The sequence below is a fragment of the Notolepis coatsorum genome (genome assembly GCF_963971535.1).
Source record: "Notolepis coatsorum genome assembly, chromosome: 15".
Taxonomy (NCBI): Eukaryota; Metazoa; Chordata; class Actinopteri; order Aulopiformes; family Paralepididae; genus Notolepis; species Notolepis coatsorum.
Genome location: NC_140179.1, coordinates 48442791 through 48456423, shown reverse-complemented (window position 1 = coordinate 48456423; position 13633 = coordinate 48442791). Strand labels below are relative to the sequence as shown.

The 13633-nt window shown below is 46.2% G+C and overlaps 1 protein-coding gene across 1 annotated transcript in view; it reads left to right on the top strand.

Annotated features, from left to right (window-relative positions):
* Positions 1-13633, top strand: part of ptprz1b (protein tyrosine phosphatase receptor type Z1b) — a gene marked incomplete at both ends in the record, with an annotated part of 89091 nt that overhangs the window by 29476 nt on the left and 45982 nt on the right. The window contains 2 exon segments of the mRNA XM_084330992.1: positions 2875-3026; positions 3285-3380. Coding sequence (XP_084187118.1) covers positions 2875-3026; positions 3285-3380 — 248 coding nt within the window.

The window sequence follows — 13633 nt, the reverse complement described above, 5'->3', positions numbered from 1 at the left end:
ATGTTCTTTATTTATCCAGGGTATTGCCTTTATTTACCATTGTAGGTTCTTTATTTATCAATGGTTCTTTATTTACCATGATTGGTTCTCCATTTACCCAGGGTATGTTCTTTATTTACCCAGGGCAGGTTCTCAGGATATGTTATTTATTTATTTACCTACACAGTATGTTCTATATTTATCCAGGGTAATTTATTTATCCAGGGTATGTTCTTTATTTACCAGGGTAGGTTCTTTATTTAACCAGGGTCGTTTTTATTTGTTATTTATACAGGTCTGTAGGAGGACTGTTCAGTATCTGGTCTCTAGACTGAGGACTGTTCAGTATCTGGTCTGTAGGAGGACTGTTCAGTATCTGGTCTGTAGGAGGACTGTTCAGTATCTGGTCTGTAGGAGGACTGTTCAGTATCTGGTCTCTAGAGGACTGTTCAGTATCTGGTCTCTAGGAGGACTGTTCAGTATCTGGTCTCTAGACTGAGGACTGTTCAGTATCTGGTCTCTAGACGAGGACTGTTCAGTATCTGGTCTCTAGACTGAGGACTGTTCAGTATCTGGTCTCTAGACGAGGACTGTTCAGTATCTGGTCTGTAGGAGGACTGTTCAGTATCTGGTCTCTAGAGGACTGTTCAGTATCTGGTCTCTAGACGAGGACTGTTCAGTATCTGGTCTCTAGACTGAGGACTGTTCAGTATCTGGTCTGTAGGAGGACTGTTCAGTATCTGGTCTCTAGAGGACTGTTCAGTATCTGGTCTCTAGACGAGGACTGTTCAGTATCTGGTCTCTAGACTGAGGACTGTTCAGTATCTGGTCTCTAGACTGAGGACTGTTCAGTATCTGGTCTGTAGGAGGACTGTTCAGTATCTGGTCTCTAGAGGACTGTTCAGTATCTGGTCTCTAGACTGAGGACTGTTCAGTATCTGGTCTCTCTAGAGGACTGTTCAGTATCTGGTCTCTAGAGGACTGTTCAGTATCTGGTCTCTCTAGAGGACTGTTCAGTATCTGGTCTCTAGAGGACTGTTCAGTATCTGGTCTCTAGACTGAGGACTGTTCAGTATCTGGTCTCTCTAGAGGACTGTTCAGTATCTGGTCTCTAGAGGACTGTTCAGTATCTGGTCTCTCTAGAGGACTGTTCAGTATCTGGTCTCTAGAGGACTGTTCAGTATCTGGTCTCTAGAGGACTGTTCAGTATCTGGTCTGTAGGAGGACTGTTCAGTATCTGGTCTGTAGGAGGACTGTTCAGTATCTGGTCTCTAGACTGAGGACTGTTCAGTATCTGGTCTCTAGACTGAGGACTGTTCAGTATCTGGTCTCTAGACGAGGACTGTTCAGTATCTGGTCTCTAGACTGAGGACTGTTCAGTATCTGGTCTCTAGACGAGGACTGTTCAGTATCTGGTCTCTCTAGAGGACTGTTCAGTATCTGGTCTGTAGGAGGACTGTTCAGTATCTGGTCTCTAGAGGACTGTTCAGTATCTGGTCTCTAGGAGGACTTTTCAGTATCTGGTCTCTAGGAGGACTGTTCAGTATCTGGTCTCTAGAGGACTGTTCAGTATCTGGTCTCTAGACTGAGGACTGTTCAGTATCTGCTCTCTAGAGGACTGTTCAGTATCTGGTCTCTAGAGGACTGTTCAGTATCTGGTCTCTAGAGGACTGTTCAGTATCTGGTCTCTAGACTGAGGACTGTTCAGTATCTGGTCTCTAGACTGAGGACTGTTCAGTATCTGGTCTCTAGAGGACTGTTCAGTATCTGCTCTCTAGAGGACTGTTCAGTATCTGGTCTCTAGAGGACTGTTCAGTATCTGGTCTCTAGAGGACTGTTCAGTATCTGCTCTCTAGAGGACTGTTCAGTATCTGCTCTCTAGAGGACTGTTCAGTATCTGGTCTCTAGAGCAGTGTTTCTCAACTAGTGGGTCGCGACCCAAAAGTGGGTCGCGGGGCCATTTTGAGTGGGTCACGGATGTGTGTGTAAAAAAAAAAAAGTTATTGTATTATTATTTAATTTCATTGGGTTTTTAGCCCTAATTGCACTTTTGTTGCAACCCCAGTTATCCTATTAGTTCCCCCAAACGTAGGTCTGTTATGTTAAGCTAAGAAATCTGCTAAGCATATTATTTATTATTATTTTATTCCTTTGGGTTTTTAGCAATAGTTGCACTTTTGTTGCACTTTTTTGTGTTTATTTCATGTTTTGAAAGATTGCGTATTACTGCAATTTTCTTTTTTACATAAATCATAGTGGTTAAAAAATTTGGGTCGCGACTTAATGACTAAGGAAAATGTTGGGTCCCGAGGCTAGACCAGTTGAGAACCACTGCTGAGGACTGTTCAGTATCTGGTCTCTAGGAGGAGGACCATCAGTTAGCAGGGTATTAATCTTCCATCCCTGGCCACTGTACTATCTGCATACACACACACACACCTACACACACACACACACACACACACACACACACACACACACACACACACACACACACACACACACACACACACACACACACACACACACACACACACACACACACACACACACACACACACACACAGTATCTGTGAGCTCTCTATGTCCTTGACGTGGACTCTGTGTGTCATTGTGCCTCCATCTATATCACTGCGCTGTTATGCATCAATTGAGCACTTAGTGAACTTGACAGGTGTCTGAGTATCTGAATGCATTTACATTGTTTATATCCCTCCCGTTCCTGTGTGCGTGTGTATGTGTGTGTGTGTGTGTGTGTGTGTGTGTGCGTGTGTGCGTGTGCGTGTGTGTGTGCGTGTGCGTGTGTGTGTGCGTGTGCGCGCGCGTGTGTGTGTGTGTGTGTGTGTGTGTGTGTGTGTGTGTGTGTGTGTGTGTGTGTGTGTGTGTGTGTTCCAGTTACCATAGCGTTGGACGGGGAGTTCTATGTGAGTGGAGGCGGGCTGAGCACCAGGTTCCGTGCAGGTCGCATCACCTTCCACTGGGGGCGCTGCAACGCCACGTCAGACGGGTCAGAACACAGCCTCAGCGGGATGAAGTATCCCCTGGAGGTGAAGGAACTACCTGTCTGTCTGTCTGTCTGTCTGTCTGTCTGTCTGTCTGTCTGTCTGTCTGTCTGTCTGTCTGTCTGTCTGTCTGTCTGTCTGTCTGTCTGTCGGTCTATTTATCAATCAATCAACCAATCACCTAAGTCTCTCTCTCTCTCTCTCTCTCTCTCTCTCTCTCTCTCTCTCTCTCTCTCTCTCTCTCTCTCTCTCTCTCTCTCTCTCTCTCTCTCTCTCTCTCTCTCTCTCTCTACTGCTGTACAGATGCAGATCTACAGCTTTGATCCGGATCAGTTCCAGACCATGGACGATGCTGTGAAGGAAGGGGGCCGGCTCTGTGGCCTGGTGGTTCTCTTTGAGGTGGGTCGGGTGTGTTCAACACAAGGTCTCTAGAAAAGTGTGACATGGTTTCCTTGACAACAATGAGGAAACCCTACACCCATGGGACCGTGCCACGGCAGTGCTAGGGCTGCACGATTTTGGGAAATAATCGAATTACGATTTTTCTGACAGATATTGCGATTGCGATTAAATTCGCGATTATAATCATTATAAACAGAGGTTTATTGTAAAATGCGGCGTGCATCTGGCCTACGCGGTGGGTGTTTTCGGGACACAGAGCCTGAAAATGTTTCTTTTTACCTGGAAACCTTTTTTTCTGTACTTTACTCTCCCTCTCTGAAGTCTAAACTTCACAACACACAATCTAAAACCCCTTACCTCCCTCTCCCAAACCGATCTTTTATCTCAATGGGACTTCCTGGTTAAATAAATGTAAAAAAAAAAAATAATAATAATAATAATATTTATTTGCGATTTTTTTTTTTTTGCGATTTGCTAATTGCATCATTCCAAATCGTGATTTCGATTTAAAATCGATTAATCGTTCAGCCCTAGGCCCAGGGTTCTATTGAAGGGAAGGAAACATTGAGAACGCTTATCCCAATCAGAGCTCCAGAGGTTGTTCACTTCTGTACCAAGTGACCAAGTAACAGATAATCAGTGAGTAGGTATGTGATCAATGTCTTTAAGGCACGCCATGGAGGCAAAGAACCATCCGACGCAGACCGGACAAGTTGATTATTACTCAATGGTAATTTGCCAATGATATGAAAAGCATTCGCAACTCATTAGTTTATCAAGTTGATATGTCAGCTGTGCTTGTTAGTTTATCAAGTTGATATGTCAGCTGTGCTTGTTAGTTTATCAAGTTGATATGTCAGCTGTGCTTATTAGTTTATCAAGTTGATATGTCAGCTGTGCTTGTTAGTTTATCAAGTTGATATGTCAGCTGTGCTTATTAGTTTATCAAGTTGATATGTCAGCTGTGCTTATTAGTTGATCAAGTTATCAAGTTTATCAAGTTGATAAGTCGCTTTGGATAAAGGCTAAATGACTCAATGTAAATAGAAAACATTTATCTACAGCTGTGCTCTTTAATGTTCCTATGGTTACAGGGTGGGTAGAGGATTAGAGATTAGAGGATTAGGAGTTTAGAACAGTGATTCAACTTGAGCCAAACTATGTGTGCATTAAAGTAATATATTCCCATGATACCATGTTTGTATTTAATAATACCACGATATAATCCAATTCAAACCATGATACTTTTGAAATACCAGGATCCTTTTGTTGAAATACCAGGATCCTTTTGTTGAAATACCAAGATCCTTTTGTTGAAATACCAGGGCCCTCATTTATCAACAATGCGTAGAAAGTGTTCTATTTCCGCTCCTACGCACGGAATTTAGAATGTGTATACGCACAGAAAAATCGGGATTTATCAACGGGTCGTACGCACACTCCGTGTTGATAAATACCATTTGTTCCTACCGTCAATGCTCATGCATGATTATCCATATTTGGTAATGAAACACCCCCATGGGATGTGAAATAATGGACTAACCCGAGTGAACTCTGAGAAACTTCACGAGCGAGATTGTTCACGGAGGTCTAAGCAACTAATTTAATGCACTGTCGAACCAAGAAGACACAACGCGTGTTATGGGATAAATACGCGACAGGACTAGTATACCTTATATCATATCATATTCATATGTCTCCAAGGAATCGTGGGGCTCTGGGGAAGAACGTTTGGGAACCCCTGCTATTATAGCCTATCCTTTATAATGTTATAGGCTATTTTATTTACAGTTTACTCTATCAGCCTACCCAGCATGTAATACGTTCTTTGTTAGAACTCAACTCGTTATTATTTTGCGCATAGACTGCAGAAACACGGGAACGCCCGACTTATATTCAAAAGGCTGAGAAAGCCTTCGATCGCGTGGAATGGGGCTACCTTCTTTACGCACTCCGGCGGTTCGGCTTCGGTGACGCTTTTATCTCCTGGGTCAGACTGTTATACACCGACCCTGTGGCCTCAGTTAGAACAAATAATGTACATTCAACATATTTCTCCCTACCTATTGTTCTGGCTGCATGACACATCTGCCCCGGACGTTCCTGCCTGGTTACACGTCGAAGCTTGTTCTACCGCCCGCATTTCACTTTCTGCTCTTTTGTGCTCTTCAATCCCCCTGCAATCTCCCCAGTCCTGTCTAAATCCTGTAGTGTTGCATTCCCTGAAAATGTTGTCCAAATTTAGAAAAAGTTATGGTTTAGCCTCTATGTCTACTTATGCTCCAATTGCAGCGAATCATCTGTTTCCGGCTTCCCTCCTAGATAACGTATTTGATCAGTGGTCCAAAAAGAGAGTTTTGAACACGAGACTGCTCTATGAAAGCAACGTATTTATGTCATTTGAACAAATTAAGAACAAGTATGATTTGCCATCACACCACTTCTTTCGTTACTTACAAGTTAGAAACTTTATACGTAGTCAATCCACTACATTTCCATCCCTGCCTCCAAATACATCACTGGACTCAATCCTGGAGACAAAACCTGAGCTCAAGGGAACAATGTCTAAGCTTTATACGAACATATTCGAGATGGAGGACTCGTCACTCTCAATAATAAAGGGGCACTGGGAAAAGGACTTTGAAATAGACATATCAGAAGAGGTGTGGTTAAGAATACTAAAAAAATTTCACGCTTTATCTATCTGTGCGAGACACAGGCTTATTCAATTTAAGATCATACATCGGCTACATATCTCCAAACTCAAACTGTCAAAAATTTTCCCTGAGGTTAGTCCTACTTGTAACAGATGCAAACAAGCCCCGGCCGGTCTGTATCACACATTTTGGTCATGTCCTAGCCTAGCAGACTTTTGGTCATCCATATTTAAGCTCTACTCAGACCTGGCAGGTCGGGTACTGGAACCATGTCATTTCCTGTTTTTTTTTGGTGTTCTTTCCGAGGATTTACATCTACCAAAAGCACAACTGAACTGTATCGCTTATTCCTCCCAAGATTCCTAGCAAGACGTCTCATTCTTATGAACTAGAAAAACGAACATCCTCCCTTATTTGGCAGGTGGATTTGCGATGTAATGTACCATCTAAAAGTTGAAAAGATAAAATATACTCTGCAGGGAACAAGTGGAAAAGTGGTGTGGCAACCCTTTACCTCTTATGTGGAACGACTGACTACATCTCTCACCTCCTGAAACAAGGACACTGTATAGGAACGACTCTGTAACATGAAGTGCTCTGAGATTTTTTTTTTTTTCTTTTTTTTTTATAATTATTATTATTTCTTTTCTATATATTTTTTGGTGACTTGTTCAGTTTTTTTATTATTATTATTATTATTATTATTATTATTATTATTATTATTATTATTATTATTATTATTATTATTATTATTATTATTATTATTATTATTATTATTATTATTATTATTATTATTATTATTATTATTATTATTATTATTATATATTTTTTTATACGTGTATGTATGTCACGTTTGTAGTGTCTACTGTAATGTCTAAAAAAAACTAATAAAAATATCTTTAACACACACTGACCACAACTTAATTATTAACGGAAAACGTTATGATCTGCAATCAAAATATATATTCATCATCTGTTTTATCTAATATCTTTATCTGTTCACCTCATTCCAATAATTTTTATTGCAGTAAAATGGAGGTGTCAAGCACTTAATTATACAAATACATTTAAAAAAAAATATATATAATAATGTATATCTATACTTGGCATCACTGTATCAATATTATATCGGCACGCACAATGTTGCAATATATTTCTGTATGGATTTGTTCCCCCACCCCTTTTCTATATCTATAAATATGGATTATTTACAGTGAAGCTCTTCTGCCCCACAGACCGGCCTGGAAGATAATGAGAGCTTTAAGCCCATCATAGAGGCTGTGGACGCTGTTAGCAGGTTTGGTAAGTATAGCCTATATTGTGATTATTCAGTCACGCCATGCAGCCTTTCACGTACTGTACGTGAAAAAAATTTATACAAACTTGTCCTGTATAGCAGCAGTTACCAAATGTTTTTAGTTAGGCTCCCCTTGGGTAATTGGAAACATATGTAAGCGCATGTTTCCCCCAGAACTTGGCCCCCCAGAAAATTGCCAAATGTATTAGTATAATCACTAGTTAGTAAAGCGTAAAAAAAAATACCACACCATCTATTCTGTATTTTTTCCTACCGGTAATACCAACTTATCACGTTATAAGTACGTGAAACGTTTTATGTTAAAACAATAAGTTACCACAAGTTACCCTTATTTTATGTTAAAACAATAAGTTATCACATTATACCAACTTATCACATTATAACGTGAAACGTGTTATGTTGAAACAATACAGTAAGTTATAATGTGAAACGTTTTATGTTAAAACAATGTTATAGCGTGATACTGATTTATTTTCTGGTTCTGGTGTGGCAGCACTACTGTTGTGAAGGGCCAGATTAAAGCTGAGAATCTACATTTATTGTTTTATATACATTGTATATTATTTATATATACACGGTATATCCCTTTAAACCAGCGTTCGAACCATAGTAATATTCACTCTCCTTATTGGATAACGCCCGTAGGCGCCAGCCCGCAAGCCCCCAAAGTCAGGTTCAAAGACAAGCCCAGGCATGTCGTAACATGCCCGGAGACAGCGTATTGATTCCAGACAAGAACTGAGGTTTGGGACTAGATAATCACTTAAGTATATATACGGCGCAGGTGCGCACAGCAGCAGTTCGTCTAAAGTCTGTCTGTGTTCGGTAACAGTGAAGTGAACAGCAGTGCGTCTAACAGAGCGTTGAGAACCACGTGCGAATAGAATAGTAAAGTGTCAGAGTTTAATGCAGTAACGTCAAGTTCGACCTAGTTTAATGTGAAGTAAATAGTCGTTCATTTATTGTATATCGTGCCAACCACAGTTTGTTCGTGTGTAGCATTACCTAACGGTTTGTTCGTGTTAGCTAGTGAACCTTAGCCAGGGTGCGTGGACTAAATACATTGGTGCCAGTACCCGAGGAGGCCTAGTCGGAGAACCTGTTGGACATGTGCACAGGAGAACCAGCGGCGGCGATTGCAGAACCATTACTGGTTGGATTATATTGATTGTGGAACGTGTTACCCGGAGAAGAGCATCGTTGATTTCCACTATCGTTTGGGATTTAACCTCGTGAGGATTTACCCTCGGGCTGGCCTCATGGACAGAGGCTGGCTAGCTATCATCGTTTGCTATCGAGCATTGGATTACAGTTATTGCTTTTGTTGCTGATCGTTGGATTTACAAGGACTGGCTTCTGTATGTGAACCCCCTTATTCTTCATTGAATCAGACTGAGTATCCGAACATTCCTCTATCCTCCAGACCTTACACCTCTGGGAGGAACCCAGTGTCTCCAGGAGGTACCAGCGTTGACTTCTATAATTGCTATTATACGCCAGGTGGCGTCAGCTTAGTACCCATCGTAGGAATCCTGCTATTCCCAGTGACTCATGCTACTGACTGACTTTATGCATATTCTTCGCCATACAAGCGCGACCCTAATTCTCATTCTGTAACCTAATGTTGCATAATAATAAAATACCCTCAAATACTATTTCTTTGTCAATGCCGTGTTATTATGAGTGTCCACCATATCTATTCGATGTACTGTCTGGCCAGTAATTAAAGTACATACCTAGCAGTGGTTTAATCTATCACAATCTTTAATACAGTCAGGGTTTTGTAACCCCTCAGTTACAATTGGTCCTTCGAGCCGGAGGGTATCAGTAATATTTAATATCATATTAATATTGACATGGCCAGCGGTGGACACTCTCCAGACGGCTCTCCCAAGCTAGAGCGCCCGCAGCGCAAACGTCAGCCACCTCCATATCTGCAGGACTTCGCTTTCGTTTTACCCCCTAGCTTATCCAAACAGACGTTAAATACGGATAAAACGGATAGTTTAAGCATGCCCAATCCTATCGACTTGGCGGCCCCTCCAGTAGAGACCCCAGTGGGTTAAAACGAAACTGACTTAGCTCACAGGGGGGACCAAGCGGGACATGACGTGACTATACCTCCAGACAGCGCCACAGGGATAGACCCCGGAGCGCCCCAGGATAAAGAAAGCGCTCCAGGGATAGACCCCGGCGCACAACCAACCCAAGAGCGCGTACCCGAGACAGACCTCGGCGCGCAACCAAGAGAAGAGTACCGCGCTCAAGAGATAGACCTCGGAGCGCGCCAGGAGAACAGGTCTCCACCAAGCCCTGTCAGCGCCCGATCACCTCCGTCAGTGTCATCCCCCAGCGAGGCGGACCAGAGACTGGCGCAAGCCTTGATCGCCACGCTGACAGCTTCAACCGAAAGAGACCGACTCCAGGGTGAGCGCGACCGTCTCTTCAAGCAAAGACGCTTAGTGAGCGCGAACACTCTGCAACGGAACGAGAGCGCCTCCACGCGCAACTCCAAGCACAAGCCCTTAGTGAGCGCGAACACTCCGCAGCGGAACGAGAGCGCCTCCAGGCGCAACAACTAAGCGAGCGCGAACACTCTGCAACGGAACGAGAGAGCCTCCAGGCGCAACAACTAAGTGAGCACGAACGCATCAGACTGGAGGAGAGGCGCCTCCAGACTGAAGAGAACATCCAGCGAGAACACGCCAATGCACAGCGCAACGCCGCCAACGTGCAACGCGATGCACAGCGCGACGCCGCCAATGCACAGCGCGAGATGGAAAGAGACCGGCTGCAGGCACAGATGATAGAGCAATTGATCCAGAGGGCGACCCCCCACTCCTCCACACGGAGCTCCCGGAGATCATCACGACACGGGTCGAGGGCACCTTCCCCTCCCCGACCGATCTACATGGGACCCAGCCAGCAGGAAGAACCTGCCTACGTCGCCGAGCCCCCTCCCCGACCAGTCTATACGGGACCCAGCCACCGGGAAGATCCCGCCTATGTCGCAGAGAAACTAACTAAGAGACTCCAGGACCTAGCAGAGGACGGGGGAGGACATCAAGCCCACCGGCACGAACCTATCTTGGACCAGGAGGCCCAGTACAGCCCCGACCCCAGCCCCGAGCCACTGCGTTACGAACCCCCGACCCAAACCAGGGTTGAGTTTAATACACAGTCAGCACCGAGGAGCAGCACCTGGGGGCCCGGCCTCTGGTACCCACCCAGCACTAACCCACTACCCCACGTACGGGGAGACTCGCCAAGGAGGCCTCTCCCCCTACGCTCATCGGTGTCCCAGCCATCCATGGCGTCTTACCTTGGAACACCGACGTTCCCAGACTTTACGCGCGAGGACAGAGCACAGTACACAGAATTACGCATGTGTTTAGAGACTATAATGTCCGATGTCCACGACGAGTCTTATAAATATGCCATCCTCCTCAAGCATCTCAAGGTGCCCAGAGCGCATAACATAGCGCTGGCATATTCGAACTCAGGAACCCCCTACTCAGATGCTCTGGTGGCCCTCGACGCGCGCTATGGACGCATATGGGATTACGTGATCCAAGAAATACGAGATATCGACCGCCTCCCCCCAGCCAAAGACAATAGAGCACTCGATGACCTTTCGATCAAGGTACAATCCCTCGTGGGGATGCTGGGGTCACAAAAGGAGAAGGGGAGATATGAACTGTATGCAAATTCGAACGTGGAGCGGATACTGGAGAAGCTCCCTCCAGCCCGTCAAGAGCGTTTTGGGCGGCAGAGAGACCACAGTGACCCCAACGGCCCAGAACCATCCCTCCTAGACCTGGCTGATTTCCTCGCCAGGGAGGTCAGCAGTCTACGATTGGACACATTCGTGTGGAGTGGCTCTGACCCTAGAGATGGACCGAGAAGGTTCAACGACAACCGCCGGTCCGTGACCGTGATGCACCAGGCCGAGGTTGTGTCACGGCACACGAGCCACAACCCCCACAAGGAGAAGTTGAAGGCTGTCTGTCAGTACTGTGACAGTGAACACCAGCTGTCACAGTGCGACGCCTTCAAAGACTTAACCACAGCCGAAATAGGTCAGTGGCTTAAGGACAAACGCCGCTGCTTCCGCTGCGCGCGCGGCCACATGGCAGCCGACTGCCGCCTGAAGAAAAGATGCGGCAAGTGTGACGGCGCCCATCTAGAAGTCCTGCATGAGAGCAACAAGCGTCCGCCAGGAAACCAAAGTAGGCCCGTCACGGTGATGTACCAGGCCGAGGCGGTGTCACCACAAACCAGTCCTGGACCCCCCCCCTGGTGTCCTGACTGCTGCAGCAGACACTGGGAGTCACGGTGCTACTCGGACTACCACGAGTCGGCGTCATCACAGACGAGTCACAACTCCCCCGCCACAGAGGAAGGGAATATTTACCCACCACTACAGAAGATCCATTGGCCCCCCCCCTGGTGTACTTACTGCCACAGCGGACACTCCGAGTCACGGTGTAACGAATACCAGAAACTGACCCCCGCCGAAATGGATCAGTGGAGTAGGACGAACGCACAGGACCACGCTCGCTGCGATACACTGCGTGAGGCCCACAAGAGAACATTAGCCCTACAAGACAACCGACCAACAGGAGTGCTCCACATAGACCCCAAGCATAGCGGGAGCCCCCGAGTGCTCATCAAAGTGGTCAGAGTGCTCCTGAGCTACGAGGACAAGGTCCTGGACACTTACGCCGTCCTAGATGATGGGTCTGAAAAGACTCTCCTCCTCGCTTCCGCCGCAGCCCAGTTGGGCCTGCGGGGTACCAAAGAAACAATGACAATCCGCACTATTCAGAGAGACCTAAAAACCATAAAGGGCAAGAACGTCTCATTCACAATAGCAGCGGTCGGGCAGCCCAAGAAGCGGTACAGCATCACTAAGGCATTTACAGGCCATGACATAGGTCTGTCAAGCTACAACTACCCCATCCCACAGCTGATGGCGAAGTACGCGCACCTACGCAGACTACCTATACCGCTCATCGACGGCGCCACACCGACCCTGCTCATAGGCTCCGACCACGCGGACCTCATTGTCCCAATCGAGGCGGCCCACATCGGACCCAAAGGATGCCCAGTCGCGGTCAAGACCCGCCTGGGCTGGACGCTCCAAGGCCCTCTCTCCGGGCCTTCCAGCCAACCCACGTCTACACGCTGCCTGTACACAAAGGTGAGCGACACAGGCCACTCTCTCGTACAGCCCGTTGAGAGGCTATTGACATTAGACGAGAGGCCTGTGAGAGAACAGTGGGCTCAAGAAGAAGGAGTTCCGAACTCCACCCCCCTCAGCTGCACGCCAAGAGACGTAGCTGACCTCGAACCCAGCACCCCAAGCTACCTCTGGATGGGGCGGCCGGAACCGGCCCCTCCTCAGACGGTGTACCGAAAGAACTAGAGGAACGGACGAAGGAGGTGGAGACAAACCCAAGCACAGATCAAGCAGTCTCGGGCCCGCTTCCTCCTAAGCTACCTACCATCCCTTCCAGCCCGTCAGAAGCGGGTCAAGGACAGGGACAACCTGAAGGTGGACACAGTCGTTATGATCATAGACCAGTCACTACCCCGAGCTATGTGGCCGGCCGGCCGCGTAAGCAAAGTGATCACTGGTGCCGACGGGAAGGTCAGAGCGGCAGAAGTTATTGTCCAAGGGCGGACCTACACCCGACCCGTGGCGAGGCTGATAGAGTTGCCGGAGATCCCTGACTCCCCTGATGACGATCATGACCCACTGACTTTGTAGATTGCCCCACTCCTCACAACAGATATTGATCAGTTGACTGGACTATTAATCTGTCTCCCTTAACTAATTAGGTGCGGACTAATTAGGAGGCGGCTGTTGTGAAGGGCCAGATTAAAGCTGAGAATCTACATTTATTGTTTTATATACATTGTATATTATTTATATATACACGGTATATCCCTTTAAACCAGCGTTCGAACCATAGTAATATTCACTCTCCTTATTGGATAACGCCCGTAGGCGCCAGCCCGCAAGCCCCCAAAGTCAGGTTCAAAGACAAGCCCAGGCATGTCGTAACATGCCCGGAGACAGCGTATTGATTCCAGACAAGAACTGAGGTTTGGGACTAGATAATCACTTAAGTATATATACGGCGCAGGTGCGCACAGCAGCAGTTCGTCTAAAGTCTGTCTGTGTTCGGTAACAGTGAAGTGAACAGCAGTGCGTCTAACAGAGCGTTGAGAACCACGTGCGAATAGAATAGTAAAGTGTCAGAGTTTAA